Below are 19,042 nucleotides of genomic sequence, written 5' to 3' on the forward strand. Positions count from 1 at the left end.
ATATTTGAATGTGCAGGGCCTTTAAATTTTTTATATATTTTTTAAATAGTTCAGGACATCTCTGATAATTAAATAGTTTTTGATCAACATCAACAGGCACAAATCAAGCAATGTCTTTAATCTCCTTTATGAAGGTTAAACATTAGGTAATGAAATGAAATCTAACCCAAATGACTGATTATTGCCTCAGTGTGCGGTAAAAAGCTCTTTGCCAGAACAAAGTTTGGCTGCCTGCCTGTATCAAATGTTGTCGAAATTCTGATTAAATTTTCAAAAGGACAATTTTGCTGAAAATTATACATACTGGCGCTACCATGACCCTGCAGTGAAATCTGAACTGAACACACACACACACACACACACACACACACACACACATGCACTGCATTGTGCATGCAGACACAAACAGAGGCATCTGTTATGTGTTATGCTCCCTGAGGGCACATCAGACTATTTAGTATGAGAAAATGGCACTGTGGTCTTTTAGGGTCACTCTAATATCGATTTGAATGCGTGTTTATGCATGTTGGTTGTGCACTCACCCAGTGGCAGAATATCAGAAGGTGGGCCTGGCTCAGGGGTGGGGTGTGTGTTTTGTAAAGGTACGCTGTATTCATAATATACACTGGGACCTGGTTGCTGGTAGATCAACTGTGGAAAAGAGACAGAGAGAGAGCATTTCAATGAGAGACTTGGAAAGGATGCTGGTGCCTTTGTGTGTGCCAGTTTGCATCTCACATAAACATGTAGGTCCTCTGTAAGCGGCCCAGGGGCAGTGATGGACTCGCCAGTGCGAGAGCGGATTTCATTGGGTCGTTGGTACGTCAGCTGTGTTCCCGCAGCAGTGAAGGTCCCTGGCCTGTCAATCACCCAGTTGCCATTGATGATGGAGACGCTGCTTTGGGTCTGCAGAGCTGGAGGAAAAATCCCATGGTCATTTATCACTCTAGTGTTTATCATTCTGAAAATATTTTAGCTGTGAGACGTGTGTGGGTGGGTGTGTGTGCACGTGTGTCTGGATGTGTATTCCTCATGTTGTGGGGACATAAATTTGTTTACTCATTGTGGGGACTTGCCATCATTATGGGGACAACAGTGTACCCACAACGGAAATCACAAAATTATAGGGTGAAGACTTGGGTTAAGGTTAGGGTAGGGGTAGGTTTAGGCAAGTATTGGTTGTGGTTAGGGTAAGTATCCAGGAAATAAATGTAAGTCTATGTAATATCCACTGAAGTGATGGAAATGTGGCTGTGTCAGTGTGTGGCTGTGTCAGTGTGTGTGTGTGTGTGTGTGTGTGTGTGTGTGTGTGTGTGTGTACCCAGGTAGTTACGGCTCTTTATTGTCTCCCTTATGCTGATGTTCTGTGCTCCTGCAGGAATCTCTGCAATCTTATGGTAGCCAACGCGGAGGAACGTCCGCGAGAAATTCCCCTTCACCACCTGAAACCCCTGGCAACGCATGCATTTACACACTTTTATACACACACACGCTCACAGGTACAAACACTCCATGTGCCCCACGCGAGTACATCTGCAGACTCTCCCTTCATGTGCTCTCTGTGCCATGGTTTCACCATCACAGGCATGTGTTTCAACAGTACAATCATAAATTCCGCTGGATCACATTTCTGCTCTTTTTCTCTCATTTTCACTCGTCCATCCTGCTCTCCAACTCCCCCCCCCCCCCTCTCTTTTGCTGGAACTCCCACAGCTCACTCAGTTCACTCTGACAGTTGGTTTGAGTTGGGGAACCTCTCTGGTCTTCCTCTCCACTCCTCTGCTTAGATCTCTCTATTTTGCCAGTTTGGTGTTTACCTCTGTTCTTTTGTCCATTTTACTGGGCCCCTTTGGTTCTTCCCTTCTGATGTTTTGATATAAAGCTTGATCTGTTACTGATTAGTTTGCCTGATAAAACAAACCAGTGGTCTGTTGTGGAATTAATCCCCAATGCCTTGTTTTGGTGAAGGATTTTAGTTGTGGTGAGCTACAAATTCCACTGGGCTAAAGTTAAATATATTAGTTAGAGTGATGATTTGTCTTTCATAAATTGCAATGTAAGTGTATAAGTCAGCCAAGACTTTTATGCAAATAAATCACAAACATAACTCTTGAAAAGCTTTCATAAACAATTCAATTATAACTTGAAACATGCACGTAGCTGTGGTATGAATTCCTTTTATACTTTTTTTCCATGACAGTGTAGATGTCTTACCTCCAGCGGGGATGGGCTGGCTTTGGTATCCCAGGGAAGAGCACCTGAGGGCAGGTGGAGAAGACAAATGAAGTGGAGGAGAGCCAGAGCTCGACCTTGCCACAGGGAGCTGAGCTGCTGCCACAATCCAGCCATGGAGAGACTGAAGGAGGAGGACACTCTCACACACACACATACACACGCACATGTTTAATGGGGGAGTGCTGTGTTTGTGAGGTGGGGTTGGCTTGAGGGGCGGGAGGGAAAAAAGACACAGTTTGCGAGGGATGTGAGGAGAAAAGTTGAGAGAAAGTGTTGTGGCACATTTTGAGAGGCTGTTTCAAGCTGAGATCACACCCATTTTAAACCTCAGTACGAATGTTGTGACAGCTCATGATGTGTGCTTGTTGCATGAGGACAGGCTCCTGTAGTGTATCCTACAGCTTATCCAAAGACAACATCTCTCCCTGTGAATCGTCATGCAAGATTGTGAGGCTTTGGACACACATCACTCTTGATCTTGCTCTGGCTTCTCCACCCACTTCTTGTTTTCACTTTATTTTTCTTTCTTGTTCTGAGTTATTCCATTTTTTTCATTTCAGTGATGATGGAAAGAATGAAGGATAAAAAAATCTAAATTAAAAATACCACAGTAAGAATGGGCTGGATTGAGGATAATAGAAAAAATATGTTAAATCTATTCACAGCTTATCATTTTCTCTCTCTGCACTGAACACAGCACATGTAAAATGCAGTTGTGCTCTGATACACTATCCCTTCATTAGTGATTCGCACCCAAACAATGCCAGTTTTATTGTGACTCAGTTCAATACCACACAATGTCGGGGAACAATCAGATTGAATCAGAAATTACTGTAAATGCACTGGCCAGGAATCAAAAGCCCATAGTGACACACTCGGAAAGTCTTCATCTGGCAAGGTTATGGTAATATTTGCATGGACATAAACGATTTGGAGAAGTTCAAACACATATGGGTGCAATATATTCCCCTGGCTGAATGTTTTAGTTCTGGGCAGAGGACTGTTTTAGCCCTCTAAACACACAATGTAGTGTAGCTTGCCTGGCTCTTTCACTTTCCACTGTGTCATGTTGAGGAGTCGGGAGAGATGAGAGTTGTAAATATCAGACAGTACTTTAAATGTTGACCGTAAGTTGCATTGTGGAGAAATTTCGAGGGATGGTGCAGAGATGACGTGTTTTTCCTACCTGCTTGTACAGAGTGGCAGAAAACCACAACATTTCAGAGCTCAAAGAGCATTTTTCCCCCAGATTGCCAGCTGATCCACGCTGCAGCTGCTCACAACATGGGTGTGAAATTGCCAAGGCTGAGAATTTCACAACTTCTTCTAACGTTTCTTTGTGATTAAGTGTGTGTGCTTGTGTAGGTGCACGCGTTTGTGTGTGGACCAGACAAAGATATACGAGTCACATATGCGCGGATGATGCAATGTCCGTAATACACAGTGAATCAATCCCGTTACTGTAAAGGCAGCATGAGACAAGCAGACTGTGATCCTGTAAAGCTCTGTGAAGCCTCATGAGGACGCTGGAAGCAGCAAGGAGAGAGATGACGCCAGCGTATCGTTTCCTCTGTCTTTAATTCTCTGTCTGCGTCTGTCTTTCTGTGTGAGTGTTTGGCACTGTGCCCTTTGACCTGAGACACAGAAGGACACTGACACACTGCAATGCAATCCATTTTCACAGCATATACCTTCATCTAAACACACTAAACACACATGGTTTTATTTTTTTCTTTCTCCTTCGTTCTGGCACACAGCCAGATTGAAGACGCCGGTCCCCTGCGGTGAATACCCGGTAGTCGCTGAGCTATGACACAGGCATTCTGGGAACCTCCGAAAGTCTGTCAGGGAATACTGGGAATTCTGTCCAAGTCAGGCGCTGTTAGGGATACAGCGTCTGTTTTCCACTGTGACAGCTTAATAGCTGCCATGTCTGATCACACGCACACTCACAGACAGTCAGTCCATGAGAGCTGCTGGAAGTGGCACAGCACCTCCTCAACTGCTCACATATATAGTGCAAGCATATAGCCACACATGCATGCAGCACACAGACAAACCCATGTCTCATGAACATGCATCCATGTTAATACTACAATATTCTGTAAAGATGTTGTAGTTTTGTCTTTCGCAGCTTCTGGTTTTGTAGATTTGGATTTAGCCAATGATGTTGAGTATGCCTGATTGCTATGATTCACTACTGAAGCTTGTATATGTGAAACTTAACTGGCAAACCCTCAGGCAAACGCAGGCTGGCCATGACCATGGAAGGCCTGCGCTGTCTGTTAAAACCATCGACTGTAACAGAACTTGCCCTCAAAAGCATTACAACCATTTCTAATTTTTTATTCATGAAAAAACCCCAAAAACGTTTCTCTTGAGTTGTGTCTTATAAAGGGACCCAGAGGGGGGGGAACACCCACTGGCTTACAGTATGTTACAGTACATTGAAAATATGTTTTAATGTGCAGTAAAATTGTGAGCTCATGCAGATTTGGGAATGAAAGAGGCCTCACTGATACAGTTTTTTAAAACATAAGGTCTGAAACAGCTTTTTTTTTTTTCTATTGCGTTCCTGAGAATCAACCATATGTGACTATTTTGAATATGTTTCTCTATATAATTCGATGTTTGTGTGTTTGAGTCCTAGCTGGCCACGGTGACCACAAAAAACTAAGACAAAAAGAAGACAAAATGGTAAAAGACACCGGGAATGAATAATACAGTCGACAGAAATTTAGCTCAACACTGAAATAAAGATTTCTCTCTTTTCCATATCCTATTGTTCTACATTTTCTCTGTTCTCCATTTTCCTCTTTTTGTCATCTTCCTCTGATCCCATTTCTCGTCCCTATTTTCTCCTCTTCTCACACTCGCCTTCCTGTCTCTTTTCCTCCAGCTGTGGGTTGTTTGATGTCGCTCTGTCCCATCCTGGCCAGCTGCCTCAGAAACCAAATGAGGGGTTTTGTCATCCCGCTGACACCTGGACGTCCCCTAACCACTGGTTACTTCCCTAACAACCAACTCCTTCCCTAACGACCATGATAAACACAGGGCGACCACCGATCAATCACTGAAATTCCTCTGCAGCTGTCAATGTTGGCTAAGTGTCAGGATGTAATATTCTTACTCACATGCCTTTCTTACATTTTGAGGGCAAAAGCATGACCGAGAGGCCTCCGAGGCATGATGTCCTTCACTTAGCTTAACTGACCTGTCCCCCATTCACAAGAACAGGTGCACAAAGTTGTCCTTTTCAAATACATTTGGTGTAAGATGATAGCCAAGAGAGACATGACTACTATGGCATTTACAGCAAAACAAGAAAACTGTGGTAGTGAGAGTGGTTGTATACAGTCATTACAGGTTACTAACAAGAGGACAGGCGTCTGTTAAAATGCATCCAGTGGTCTCTGATCTCACCTTTCACCTTTTCCTAATTACAGGCTTGAGAGGTTGTGACAAGTGAAGGCAAAAACACCTCCTGACACCATAAATACACCTCTCTGGTCAGCTACTGCAACTGCATACCTGCAGGGTCAAGCAGAACCATTCACACACAGAATGCTTTCCATCCCACAAGTTGTATATACCTGCCCATGAATGCACATGAATGTGTGTTTGCGGGTAAATTTCACAGCTAACCACTTCCTTTCAGAAAGGTGTTATCATCCATGTGCCATACGTTAGACTGTGGAATTGTTTTGTTTGTCATTTCATTCTTAAGTATCTCTGTCAAACAATGTGCACCAATGGGGGTACACAAAGGGTAGTTTTATTTATACAGTGTGTGTAAGTGTCAGGAAATGAATAACAAATTAAATAATCCAACATTTTGTCCACCCCATTAATTTTGAGGGTAGACTAGATGTTGAAAGCAGTCAGTATAAAGCAATACAATTAAATTAAATAGCGCCATAAACTACAGCCTCCAAATGTCCGTGAAGTTGAATTAGCGCCTCTTAAAACAGCGGTGGTATTTTTATTTATTTATTTTTATGGCTGTAGTACTATTATTCACCATACGGGGGCGGATGACGCACAAACCGGAAGCAGGAAATGAAGTCAACGTTGACGTGCGAAATTCAAACTTATGGAACAAAACATCTCTGCGAGAGGGTCGTACTACATGCCATAAGGTGGTTAGCTGATTTTACCTTCTTCCACAGCCGTTTTCATACAAATTCAGGTAAATTCGTGGTGTCAAGAGGCGTCATTGAGTTAGTTTGGAGTTACGTAGATTTTATCATCGTTACTTGTATTAGTTTTAGTTGTATTAACGATTTTTGTCGTCTATAATTCTCTTTTGGCGTTCACATTAACCGACGTTAGCATAGCTCGCTAGAAAATGTTAGCGACTTAACGTTTGCAACGATAGCTGTGAGTTTCTTGTTCAGGTGAGTGTTTCAGTGAGTTGCGAGCTAACACTGCTTCTATAAACCTTTTTTTCCACCGCAGGGAGATTTATCATCGTGCGGCGGAAACAGGGAAGATGCCTGTGGAAAGGACGGAGCACCGCGGAGCCGACGAGCTCTACAAGTACTACGAGGTTTATGAGACTATCGGCTCAGGTAATGGCAATATTAAAGAGTGTCGCAAATGAAACAGCACTGCCAGTGCCATATCCTCTGTGATGCGCGTTGTGAACCTTGTGTGTTTTTCAGGAGGCTTTGCTAAAGTCAAGCTGGGTCGACACATCTTGACAGGAGAGATGGTCGCCATTAAAATCATGAACAAGAGAGATCTTGGGGTGAGTGAATGAGCCTTTGCCCTCTCAGGTTGTGGTAAATCTGTTGTACAGGTTTGCATTAAACAGTGCAACCTGGCACAAAACCATGAAACTAAGTCGGTGAAGTAAGTTATGAGTTATTCTCATCACCAAAACCAGTTTAGTCAGTAGAGAGTATAAAATGTCAACAGAAAAAGTGTACAAAATGTAAAAATATCTCAATAAATCACCAGACCGCAATGTGATGAGTTTCCAAACTGAGCGGGACAGTGATATTAGATAAAGAAAGATAAACAAATGATCAACTTGTGAAGTTCTGACTAATTTAATTTGCTTTGATTGATTTACTCTATTGATCTGTTCAAAATTGAGGCCGGATGAAACGTTAGAATAATACTGCAATATTACATTGTTCATTGATTTCTCAGTATTGATATATACTAACATTATATCACTATTTGGCAAATGTATGCAAAACACATCTAAAAATGAAAGTTACTGTATGATCAGTGTAATTAATTGTCATTCCACTATCGTGCATTATATCAGACAAAACCCTTGACAGTAGTTAACATGAACACAGAGTGGTCATCAGACTAGAGAAACGCTTTATAAATACAGTCCATTTACTGTTCGAAATTACCTCAGACTCCAGTAACAAACTGTTTGTCACCCCAGGACGACCTGCCCCGTGTAAAGGTGGAGATTGAGGCCATGAAGAACCTGAGTCATCAGCACATCTGTCGTCTCTACCACGTCATAGAGACTCCCACCCAGATCTTTATGGTGCTTGAGGTAAGCACATGTACACAGAAACTGTGTGAGTTTGGATTAGGGATTAGCGATATTCTTCACATCTTCATGTTACCAAAGTCAGCGTTATAGCGAGGGACATAGTTAGTGGATGTAACTCCACTTCTGTGAGTATACGTGTATCCCTCTGCCTACATGATATCACAGCCTCAGTAAAGCACGTTATTTTTAATATGCTAAAACATTCATCATAGTAATGACGTTTTCGTAAAGTCTATCTTGTGGCAGAATGTGACACTGGCGACAGTGGCAAAACCTTTGTGTGAAAATGACATTGCTATTGAATTCTTGCCCCTCTCAGTACTGTACAGGTGGGGAGTTGTTTGACTACATCATAGCAAAGGACCGTCTGTCAGAGGAGGAGACCAGGGTGTTTTTCAGACAGATCGTGTCTGCCATGGCCTACGTCCACAGCCAGGGATACGCACACAGAGACCTCAAACCGGTAAAACAACCACTGAGTGCATGTGACAGAGTGACTGAAAGAATGCATGAGAGAAAATATGACCAAGTGTGTCTGCTTGTCTGTAACTGCATATTCATGTTAATGTTGGCTGCAATGCTTGTCTCTCTGAACTGTAGGAGAACTTGTTGATTGATGAAGACCACAACTTGAAGCTCATAGACTTTGGATTGTGTGCCAAACCAAAGGTACATCACCACGTTCTGTGTGTCCTTGTGTTTGTCTCAGAAGTATTTGGCCTATTAGCAGTTTGTCCAAGCAATGAGAATTGGGGGGGGCAAATATACATCTTTTAGGGTTGGTGAAAATAATTTTTTTTACCACAATTCAATTCACAACCTAGATTTTCTATTTGTCACCTAAATAAATTCTAAAATAAAACTCATGCCGTTGATCTAGCATACTGATTCCAAACCTGGGGGTCCTAACCCCCACTAGAGGTCACCAAAGCTTCATGTGGGGGGTCTCAAGGCCTTCTTGATTTTAAGGGGTGTAAGAACACATTTTTTCAATAATATGCACTAGGCCTATAGCTCAGGATTTTATTCATTTCTGTGAAGAAAACAAAATAAAACTGTTATTTTACACAGTTAAAACAACCAAAGAGAAGAAAACCCTAAATTTGTCAAAAAAAGAAGCCTATTAACTATGTATTATTGTTACCAATGATAAAAATTACATAAAACAGGCAGAATTGTGTAAAAAGTTCCTGAAAGTACCAGGAAAATTCATCTCTGATGCAATAATCTGCTCAAAATTCATCCAAATTGCTCATTTTACACAAACGTCCTGCAGTTTGCTGTTTGGGTTAATTGTACAGGTTATTACTTGTTCTGTACCATCATTCTTATGCATTGAATATAATATGAAATATCCATTAAAATGTCACTGAGTCAGGGTCGTCAGTCAATCAATGACAGAAAAAGGGTCCCCTCAGGAACATGGTTGGGAACCATTGCTCTGGCAGATAAAAGCTGATGCCTGTAAGTGTTCCCATAGTGCTTAGTTCCTATGAATATGATGCGTGCACATATATCCTGTGGTGTGGCCATCACATGGTCGTCTGTCTTCCAGGGAGGTTTGAGTTATGAGCTGATGACGTGCTGTGGGAGCCCTGCGTATGCTGCTCCTGAACTCATCCAGGGAAAAGCGTACATTGGCTCAGAGGTGAGAGATGCATGCTGTGTAAACTTTTAGAACCATTGGGGTTACCACTTAGAAATCTGTCCTTATTTAAACCCACAAAACTTGCATTTGTTTTTCACTAAAAGTCATGATTACCTGCCTGTTCCACAATTCTGCTTTTTCATGGTGTGCTGATCATATTCGCTGGTGCATGACTCAGTGCAACTGAGCTGTGAAATCCCAACTGTAACACTTGAAGCTGAAATACTGCTGTGCGGTGTGTAACCCTCCAGGCTGATGTGTGGAGTATGGGAGTGCTGCTGTTCGCTCTGCTCTGTGGATACCTGCCCTTTGATGATGACAACTGCATGGTCCTCTACAGGAAGATTACAGTAAGGCAATTTCCCAGCAGTCTAACAAATGAATTATTAGAAACTCTGAACCCCAGCTATTTTTCATTCTTTTTATTATTGTACTCTATTATTTGACTTGAGAAAAAACTGGATGCTATATACATTTTTAAAATGATGTTCCTAAATTGCTGTTAAATATCTTGTGTCCATTTCCTGCAATTATTGTGTGTTTTAATGGTCCGACACAGGCAAAACCAGATAACTCTTATGTTTTCATTCTGTTTCTAGTATATCAATGTTTTCTAATGTGTTTTTTATGTCTTTTATGTCTTCAGAGAGGTAAATACGATAACCCTCGGTGGCTCTCTCCAGGCAGTGTTCTCCTCCTCAACCAGATGTTACAGGTACATAATCAGTCATTTTATTTCCTCTTTTTATCGATTATGTAGTTTCACTCTCCTCTTTCTTATACTTTTAGCTATTTCGCTCCATGAGTTGCCCGTCATTAACTCATTGCAGAACAGTGGAACTCAGTTAGCTTTTGTGTATCACATCAACTTGCCATAATAGAAGAGTGGAAGGAAATTTAAGTTTTATTAGAACATTTTAAAAAGTGGAATATAGTTTTATTTATCCGTTCAACATGTACAATATTTCAGACCTGCTTGAGCTTGTTGGATGTGCATTCTTTTGTATATTGAGCTGTAGTTCATGTGTGTGTCCTGTAGGTGGACCCCAAGCGGCGTCCTACTGTTGGACGGCTCCTGGACCATCCCTGGGTGTTGAAAGACTACAACAGCCCTGTGGAGTGGCACAGCAGGCAGCCGGTACACACACACACACACACACACACACACACACACACACACACACACACACATACACATTCATACATGAACACCTTGTGCTATAGGTGCATATATAAACAGAGCTGCAAACGCCATAGTAGCTTTTAGCTGTTTGTGCACAGCAGCTTGTTTCACTTATATTTCTATTGACTTCAAACTCAAATTCTGATTTGATTTGTGCTCCAGTCACCTCACAGGTCATTTCCCTCAAACAAGAGCACGGGCCTTAATATGAAGATCTTTTTTTTTTGAGAATTGCTGTTTCAGTGCCCAAATGTCAGAAAGAGTCGTCTGTCTTGGATTTTTATTGTGAACGCTGGATCTTTTTTTTCTAGCTTGGCCACATTGATGTGGACTGTATCACTGAGATGGCTGTCAGCATGAAGCGCTCGAGGGAGAGCACCACAGCGCTGGTCCAGGAGGTGTGTGCCTGTTTGTGTGCATATTTGAGTGTTAGCATTGATGTTTATTATGCCGATCAGTTCAATCTAGTTGTATTATGGATGTGAAATCTGAAAAAACTGCCCATGGTAATCATTTTTGTACCTCTTGTGTTCTGTACAAACAAAACGTTTTTACATACTTTCCATTTACATAATGCATTTCTGCTCTACAGTGGCGGTATGACCAGACTACAGCCACCTACCTCTTGCTGCTGTCAAAGAAGCAGAGGGGCAAACCTGTTCGCCTGCGCCCTGAACCAGCAGTCTATGAGGACTCCTGTTCTCCACTGCACCAGGGACTACAGGTCAGACTCAGGACCACAACGTTCTATAGCTTTGTTCTTTTCCTGGACTACTGGCTGTCTTCACAGCTGCATGTTCTGGTTCAGTCTTTATGACTGCACCCTGTACCTCACATACTCACTGACTCCCAATTCCGAGTGTTGTTGTGGATCTTTTTGTCTCATTTGTTCCATTTTTTTTATTCTCTCTCTCAGACTAGGGAAGCCCTGCACTTCAGCGAGGACGAAGATGCCGTCATTGTGGGATCTCTGGACTTTTGCTCAGACTATATTGATGATTGCCCGTGGGTTTCTGTCACGCAGCATACACCCCAGGGGGTCAGAGGTCAGCCAGATGGATCTGCAAACAACAAAGACACGGTATGTGAAGGCTGGGACAAATGTGTGTTGTTGCTGTCTTCCACATCCTCGCAGATTAAATTTTGGCTTAGAAACCTTGTCTTTAGGCTTGTTGCCAACAGCCATGACTCTTATCTTCCAGAGAAATCTACTCATTCTGCATTTATCTCTTCTTTGTGTTCCTAAAGAGACTGGCATCTCCATCAGTGGAGAAAAGATGTGCTTACACCCCGACCCCAGAGAGGGGGCAAACAACGACACAACACCACCAGGAGAGGAGGGACAGAGACCAAGAACGAACGAACGAGAACAAGGAGAATATTGCTGTGCCAGACAAAGATGTTGACATATTTGCTTTGCCTCCTCCTCGGACTCCTGTGTCCAATAAGAAGAATGCACGACCCAACAAGAATGTGCTGACCACGCCCAATCAAAATGCAAAAGTCAATGGCACTAAAACCAACGCAGTCACACCAAAAGGTAAGAGGATTCCCTCCGTTACTCAACCAGCAGCAATAATGAAGTGGAGACAAAGAAGGGTTCCAGTCCATCATACGGTTTATTTGTATACTATAATTGTTTTTTGTTCCAAACAAGGGCTTTGAAGTACAATCTCTATTAGATTATTTGCATTAGCCAACTGCCCTCTCCACGTTGCTCTCTTTCATTTATCCGTCCCTCGCTCAGTCTCATGCAGCTCTCATAATCACGAGTGCCACATCCACATGCTACACATTTGCAAGTAAATTGTCTTCTGGTAATAAACTCATTTATTGGGCCTGTTTTTATCCCAAAGCTACTCATATTTCTATGATTTAGCTGTCACTGCAGCACTGGAAAATGGACACGCACACACACATACACACTTATTTTCACTGTCAACTCAAAGGTGAGGTTATTATCAGGAAGCTAATTCTGTTCACTTATCTATAAATGAAGGACACTAATATGAACGGAGAATCATTAAAGTCTTAATTATTTGTCAAAGTGAATTCTCTGCTCAGATGTCCGGCCTCATTAGTTTTCTCGGTCACAAGCCGCCTAACGCGCTGTAGCTGACCCAGTTGGTGTTAAACCCTCTGGAATCCGGCTCGGTCCTGCTCTCTTTACAGCCTCTTGTTCTCTAAGCTACAGTGCAGACATGCTGCCTCTGACACACACGCACACTACGTGGTCTGTATGTGTCTGTCCCCAGGCGTGTGCTGTGACAGGTGTAGCTGTCTCTTTCCTCTGCTCACTGTCCCACGTGGGCTGTAGTGACATGTGTTCTCTCACCACTAAAGCCTAGCCTCTCTCTGTCAATGTGTGCGTGCGTGTGTTTGTGCGTGTGTGTGAGTGTGTGTGAGAGAGGTAGAGCGTGTGTCATGCTTCTTGTCTCTGTATACCAAAGCCTTTGTGTTCTCAACTCCAATGTCAAAGCCAGCCAGCTCCACGAATGGGAGCAAAGGGCTGTAGCAGTCAGTTTCTCGTTTAACCCCATCTGCTTTCCCCCTTTATTTCCTCTTAAGAGTCTTTAAGGTCTGAAAACATTTTCTAATTCTGTATTTTCTGGAACGTGCTATATATAAATTGATCAGCTTTTTCCAAGTCTTTCTTGAAGTTATACAATCTCTTGTTTTGTCTGACCAATAGTCTAAAACCCAAAAATATCATATTTATTATAACCTAAGACGAAGAAAAACAGCATTTTAAAATTGAAACTATCATCAAAACAGTGAGATTTGTGTTCTGTATTTCCGTATTTGGTATCCAGAACTTGAAAATGAATTTCTGTTGGTTTCAACAATGTTTGGCTGCACGGGAAGAGTATGTGATGACCGGCTCAGCGATGGGTCAGCAGCAGGTGTGTGACACTCCCTTTATTTGAACCCAAGTGTGTATTCTTTCCTGTGTTGTAGGTGGAGGCAGCACCTCTAAAGAGCACAATAAGAAGACGACAGCAGAGAACAAAGAGTTTCCAAATGTTGAAATACTGGCCTTCAGTCCTGAGCGAAGGTGAGTGGGCCTGCAGGGTAGATGGAGGCAGAAGGAGGGGAAAGGAGCGTGTTAGCAGCTGAACCACTATTACAAGGTGATGGGTTTGATTGAAAAGAAAATGCTTGTCCATTAATAGCCTTGCTCAAGCCAGTCCAAATGTGATAATTACCTAAATTATTAAAGGGTTGGATAGAAGTGGAATATAGCAGAACACCGTTTCTGTCTTTGTACTGAAATGTAAACCTGTGATGTAGTTGAAATGTCAGGTAAGAGCAGTTTGACCGCCACAGCGATTAAACATGAAAACCTGTTTCTTCTCCAGGTCTCGGTCTTTGGACATGGCTGTGACGGGAGACAGCGGGAAGAAGAAGAGAGGAGGAAAGATGTTCGGTTCCCTGGAGAGAGGCCTGGATAAGATGATCACCATGCTCACTCCCAGCAAGAGGCGAGCCCTGCGTGACGGCCCGCGCAAGATTAAGGTATGCAGAGGTCACGCACCTTGTCACCTGTTCTGTGTCCCACGCAAAGTAGTGCCCACATCACAGCATGTGTGTGCCCGTGTTTCCCCCCAAGGCGCAGTACAACGTCACTCTGACCAGTCAGACCAACCCAGACCAGGTCCTGAACCAGATCCTCTCCATCCTGCCAGAGAAAAACATCGATTTCATACAGAAAGGGTAATAACACTTGCCTCATCCCCCTTTCTAATCAGACTGGCTTGTCTGTGATCCAGTCCTAATCATCATCTTCACCCTTCTTCAGGTATACCCTGAAGTGTCAGACCTATGGCGACTTCGGGAAGGTAACCATGGCGTTTGAGCTGGAGGTGTGCCTGCTGCAGAGGCCGGAAGTCGTCGGGGTCCGACGCCAGAGGCTGAAGGGAGACGCCTGGGTCTACAAGCACTTGGTGGAAGACATCCTCTCCACATCCAGTATCTAAATAATGCACTTTCCTGGAAATATCACTTCCCGTTCCAAGTCAGTGGACACTGGTCTTTTTCTGTGTCCAAGAATAAGGGATGATTGATTCATGAATGAAGCACAGATTCAGACGTAGGATGTTGTTTTAGCGTATTAATGATCAGTCCTTCATTATTCCTAGTGAATATTTATAATTGTCCATCGGCCAGTCTCCAATCCCTGGAGTACATGTTACATTAAATTCATGAGCTTTACATGTCAGGATCCTGTACAGCATATGTTGTTTTATGTGGAGTATTGTTGTTTTACTTTCTTTCTTCTTAAGCTGAGTGGGATCTCTGTCAATCCTCTTGAGGTGAATGTGTGTGTGTATGAAATGTAACAACGCTATTTACAGCATGCTGTACCTTCTGGCTACTTATTACCATATTTATGTCTAGATGTCGTTATTCTCCTCCTGTAGGTGCTAAACTTGATTGAACGACGTAAAGAAACAGAGCATTGCTAATTTACTGTCTTTGTTTTTTGATGTACATGTTTACAATCCTTCAATCATGATGTTTTCACATGGTTGTCTTGTATGAAGGGTCTTTTAATTCTGTGTCTTGTCTGCTTTTAAACTGTCCGTCACAGATTTCTATTGACATGTAAATGGAGCAAAATAAATGGTTTCTGATTAATGTAATATGCCTGTGTTTATGGAGACAGATTGAGATGAATTTATTTACTTCCTTGACATCAAATGTTCTTTTTTTTTTTTTTCATTCCTTCAGCAGTTTGATGGAGCAGTGGTGTGTTTTAAGCTCTGTCACCGTCCTTCTGTTCATCTTCTAGGCTTCAGTCCTCCATACTAAGATTGATAGTGATAGTTTAGCTTAGTGACAGAATTTCTCAGTTAACATTTAACACCAGTAAAAGAAGTGAAAGGTGTCAAACGTCTATGATGTTCCATCACTTCAGATACTGTGGGTTATACAAGCTGCACTCACATCTCGAATAGTTGGAAACTTAACTCCAAACAGCAACATCAGTGTGTTTTTTAGCATTCTGTGCAAAAAGAATTCACAGACCTGGAGTGTTGCCAAAATTTTAAGTAATTTTTTTCCTTGAAAATTACAACTTTGGGTCACTGAACTGCAGCAATTTCTCCTGTGATGTCAGGTAAAAAACACTCAAAAAAATGAAGGGAACACTGAGCCTACGTTTACACGGAGCAGGGTATTTTGGGAAACGGATATTTTGGCAACTCCGTTTTCAAAAATGTTGTTTACATGAATCTGGATAAATATGCTGTCGAGTGCATCATAACTATGACAAACCTAGGGGCGCGAGTGTAAGCATGGGTCGCTCACATGACGTCAAGTATTTTCAGTCGCATGTTGTGACGCTTCAGAACTTAAAAAAAGGTTTTCAGAAATCTCCACTTTGGCGGAAGTTTTTAAAAAAGATTGTTTTCTGTGAAAAAAACTGTTTGCGTGTAAACGAGAGGCCAAACCGCATGAAAACATATGTGTTTTCCCTAAGTGTTAACGTAGCCTGAATCATCACACTATAACACTAAGTCAGTTAACCTTCAGGGATATCAATCTGTCCGTTTAGGAAGCATAAGTGATTGTGACTCAGTTACACCTGGTTTGGTGCAAAGTAAAGTGACAGCAGGTGCAATGGAGAGGCAAAAGCAATCCAACCCCCACAAAGGGAATGGTTCTGCATGTGATGGCCACAGACAATCGCTCTCTCCTTTTCTTCCTCACTGATTCTTCTCTAGTTTTGAGTTATGTTAGTGTCCTTGTCACTACTGGCAGCATGAGGCAGCCCCTGCAGCCCAGTCAGGTTGCACAGGTAGTCCAGCTCCTCCAGAACATCCATCGTATGGCACATCCATACGTGCAGTCGCAAGAAGGTTTGCTGTGTCTCCCAGCACAGTCTCAAGAGCATGGAAGATATATCGGGAGCCCACCATAACACAAGGAGAGCTGATCAGGGCTGTAGAAGGGCATCAACCAGCAGCAGTACCGGTCCTTGTGCAAGGAGGAATAGGAGGAGCACTGCCAGAGCCATACAAAATGAGCTCCAGCAGGCTACTGCTGCGCATGTTTCCGACCAAACTGTCAGAAAAAGACTCCATGAGCTTGAGTGGCATTTGCCAGAGAACACCAGCACTGGCAGGTCCACCTCTGGCACCCCATTCTCTTCACAGATGAGAGCAGGTTCACACTGAGCACATTTGACAGGCGTCAAAGAGTCTGGAGACGCTGTGGTGAACGTTATGCTGCTTATGACATCATCCAGCATGACCGGTTTGGCAGTGGGTCAGTGATGGTCTGGGGAGGCATATCCTTGGAGGGTCGCACAGACCTCCATGTCATAGCCAATGGTACAATGGCTGCTGTTACCGGGATACCGGGATACTGGGTACCGGGATGAAATTCGTTCATTATGATCCAATGTCTGATTTAAGTGTTCCCTTAATTTTTTGGAGCATTTGTTGTGAACAAAATGATGTAACAACGTCATCAACGCCATTCCCTTTTTTGCCTCTCATTGCACCTGTTGTCGCTTTCATTTGCACCAAACCAGGCGTCACAATCACCTGTGCCTCCTCAGCGGACAGACTGATATCCCTGAAGTTTAACTGACTTGGTGTTATACTGTGATGATTCAGTGTTCCCTTCATTTTTTGAGCAGTGTATAACTACAATGAAGGATAATGATTTGGCTTTGTTGCTCAAAATGGTGGATGATCATTGTTATGGGAGAAGCGTGATTGTTATGACTGAATGGCTGAATAATGATGATCATTGCCTGCAACATCTGAACAGAGTCAAACAGAAGAGTGTGAGGGCTCCTCTCCCCCCGTTCCAAGACAAGATGCCACTTAGTCACAACAGCGCTGCAGCTGATTGGCATTTATCTGTGGCAGGTTCTCCTTGGCGTCTCAGCAGGGAGGGGAAGGGTAATGGTGGGTTGAGAGGATGATAAGGGGGGTTTAACCTTAATGGAGTCTGAGAGAGGGTGGGTGGTGGGGATGATAATTTAAGACAGGGGTGAAGGTTGGAGTTGGAGAGATTAAAAAAAAACACTTCTCAGCCCCATATCCTCTGTATTATTGCAGCGGTGGTAATGACTCCTGCTGAGCTGAGGCTGGCAGATCAGAGCTGTGTTGGTGTGTGTGTGTGTGGTGTGAACAACAGCTGGACCCAAGGCCAGCTGTCACCTTTCTCACATAAGAGAGTCTCTCCCTTCTCTTCTGGCCTTCCCTCATTTTCTCCTCATAAAGTATCTAAAGAACATAATGGAGCCGCTGCATGAGCTGGATCCTTCTCACCTTTGTGCATGTTTTCCTCTGATTTCTCCACAAATGCTTCGGTTCTGTATCATAAATTTGGTGTTTGGCATCATTTCAATTACTTCAACCTCTCAGTGTTTGCAGGAGTAACAGGGCAGGCTGTTGATTCAGGGTTTCCTGTTTGAAGAAAAACCTTAAACCTCGTCATGATCCGCAGGTGGCGCTGAAAAATCCCCAAACTCAAGCTGTGCAGGTCAGTCCACTCTGGTTTGAAAACTAGAGCAAGGGAGAACGTCTTGCCCAATGTCCTGAGGAGGATTACGGAGTTAAATCTGAGAAATTCAGCAGAATATAGAGCAGTGTGAAACCTGCCGTGGGACTTTTACTGTGTGAGAAGCAGGAGTGAGTTGGCACACAGGGCATCCAGTTTGGGAGCAGTGTCGGGTAAGTAGAGACGTAAATCTCTGATTACCTGACAATGTGCAGCTGCTGTCGCTGAATCATGTGTGAATGCTTCAATAAATTAGAGCTGCTCGCTGTTTAACTGTTTTGTCGGTTGTTTTCAAGCTTGTGAGTGCAAAGGCGTGTAGGAGAAATGAGGCCTCTGCTGGCAATCGCTCTCATTCTCCTTTTCCTATGTGAGTTTATGTTTCTCAAGAAATGCTATTACGTCGATATGGTCCAACAGTTTTGCTTGCAGTTTTTTTTTTTGTGAGGCAGCTGCATGACACATCCATTTCTTTCTGTTTCTTCTGTCTGCATATCTGTGCGTTGCTGATTTTTCAGGGCTTCACAAGGCTCAGACGTCTAATGACACCTTGCACGGAAATCCTTGTGAGGTAGGTTGATGCAAATAGAGAAGTTTGCCCACTTGTGTTATGTGTTATACAGTGGTTCCCAGGTCAAAAGGTGGACAAGGAAAAAAGGATATAGTTACCCTCAGCTTACCTTTCTCCAAATACTGGACATTTTTATTTCTTCAAGCCTCAAAAAACTAATTTAGTTATCTGGAAATGAAATAATCTGGAGAGCCCTGGTAGCTGAATGGTTACCGAGCATGCCAAGTAACTGCAGTCCCATGGCAGGAGACTTTTGTTGTATGTCACACCCATGTTTCCTGTCTGCCTCCTCACTGTCGACTGTCCAATATCTTGAAAGCAAAATCATTAACCCGAGTTCCCCTCAGCTCTATGGAGCACTTCACT

The 19,042-nt window shown here is 43.0% G+C and overlaps 2 protein-coding genes across 2 annotated transcripts in view; one reads left to right on the forward strand and one right to left on the reverse strand.

Annotated features, from left to right (window-relative positions):
• Positions 1 to 1,463, reverse strand: part of adamtsl7 (ADAMTS-like 7) — a 7,863-nt gene extending 6,400 nt beyond the window's left edge. Inside the window, exons 1-3 of the mRNA XM_070970855.1 lie at positions 1,322 to 1,463; positions 739 to 914; positions 543 to 651 (exon numbers count right to left, since the gene is read on the reverse strand). Of these exons, the coding sequence (XP_070826956.1) occupies positions 543 to 651; positions 739 to 914; positions 1,322 to 1,463 (427 nt within the window). The remainder of the gene's footprint in view (positions 1 to 542; positions 652 to 738; positions 915 to 1,321) is intronic.
• A 4,859-nt stretch (positions 1,464 to 6,322) lies between these two features.
• Positions 6,323 to 15,231, forward strand: melk (maternal embryonic leucine zipper kinase). The gene is made up of 18 exons (XM_070983584.1): positions 6,323 to 6,424; positions 6,694 to 6,806; positions 6,900 to 6,985; positions 7,643 to 7,759; positions 8,079 to 8,222; positions 8,360 to 8,428; positions 9,315 to 9,407; positions 9,659 to 9,757; positions 10,054 to 10,122; positions 10,447 to 10,545; positions 10,902 to 10,988; positions 11,183 to 11,314; positions 11,507 to 11,671; positions 11,839 to 12,130; positions 13,549 to 13,645; positions 13,950 to 14,106; positions 14,201 to 14,304; positions 14,390 to 15,231. The coding sequence occupies exons 2-18, from the start codon at positions 6,728 to 6,730 to the stop codon at positions 14,565 to 14,567; spliced, it is 2,067 nt and encodes a 688-aa protein (XP_070839685.1). The 5' UTR covers positions 6,323 to 6,424; positions 6,694 to 6,727; the 3' UTR covers positions 14,568 to 15,231.
• The last annotated feature ends 3,811 nt before the right edge of the window (positions 15,232 to 19,042 follow it).

The sequence above is a fragment of the Chaetodon trifascialis genome, chromosome 2, assembly GCF_039877785.1.
Source record: "Chaetodon trifascialis isolate fChaTrf1 chromosome 2, fChaTrf1.hap1, whole genome shotgun sequence".
Lineage (NCBI taxonomy): Eukaryota > Metazoa > Chordata > Actinopteri > Chaetodontiformes > Chaetodontidae > Chaetodon > Chaetodon trifascialis.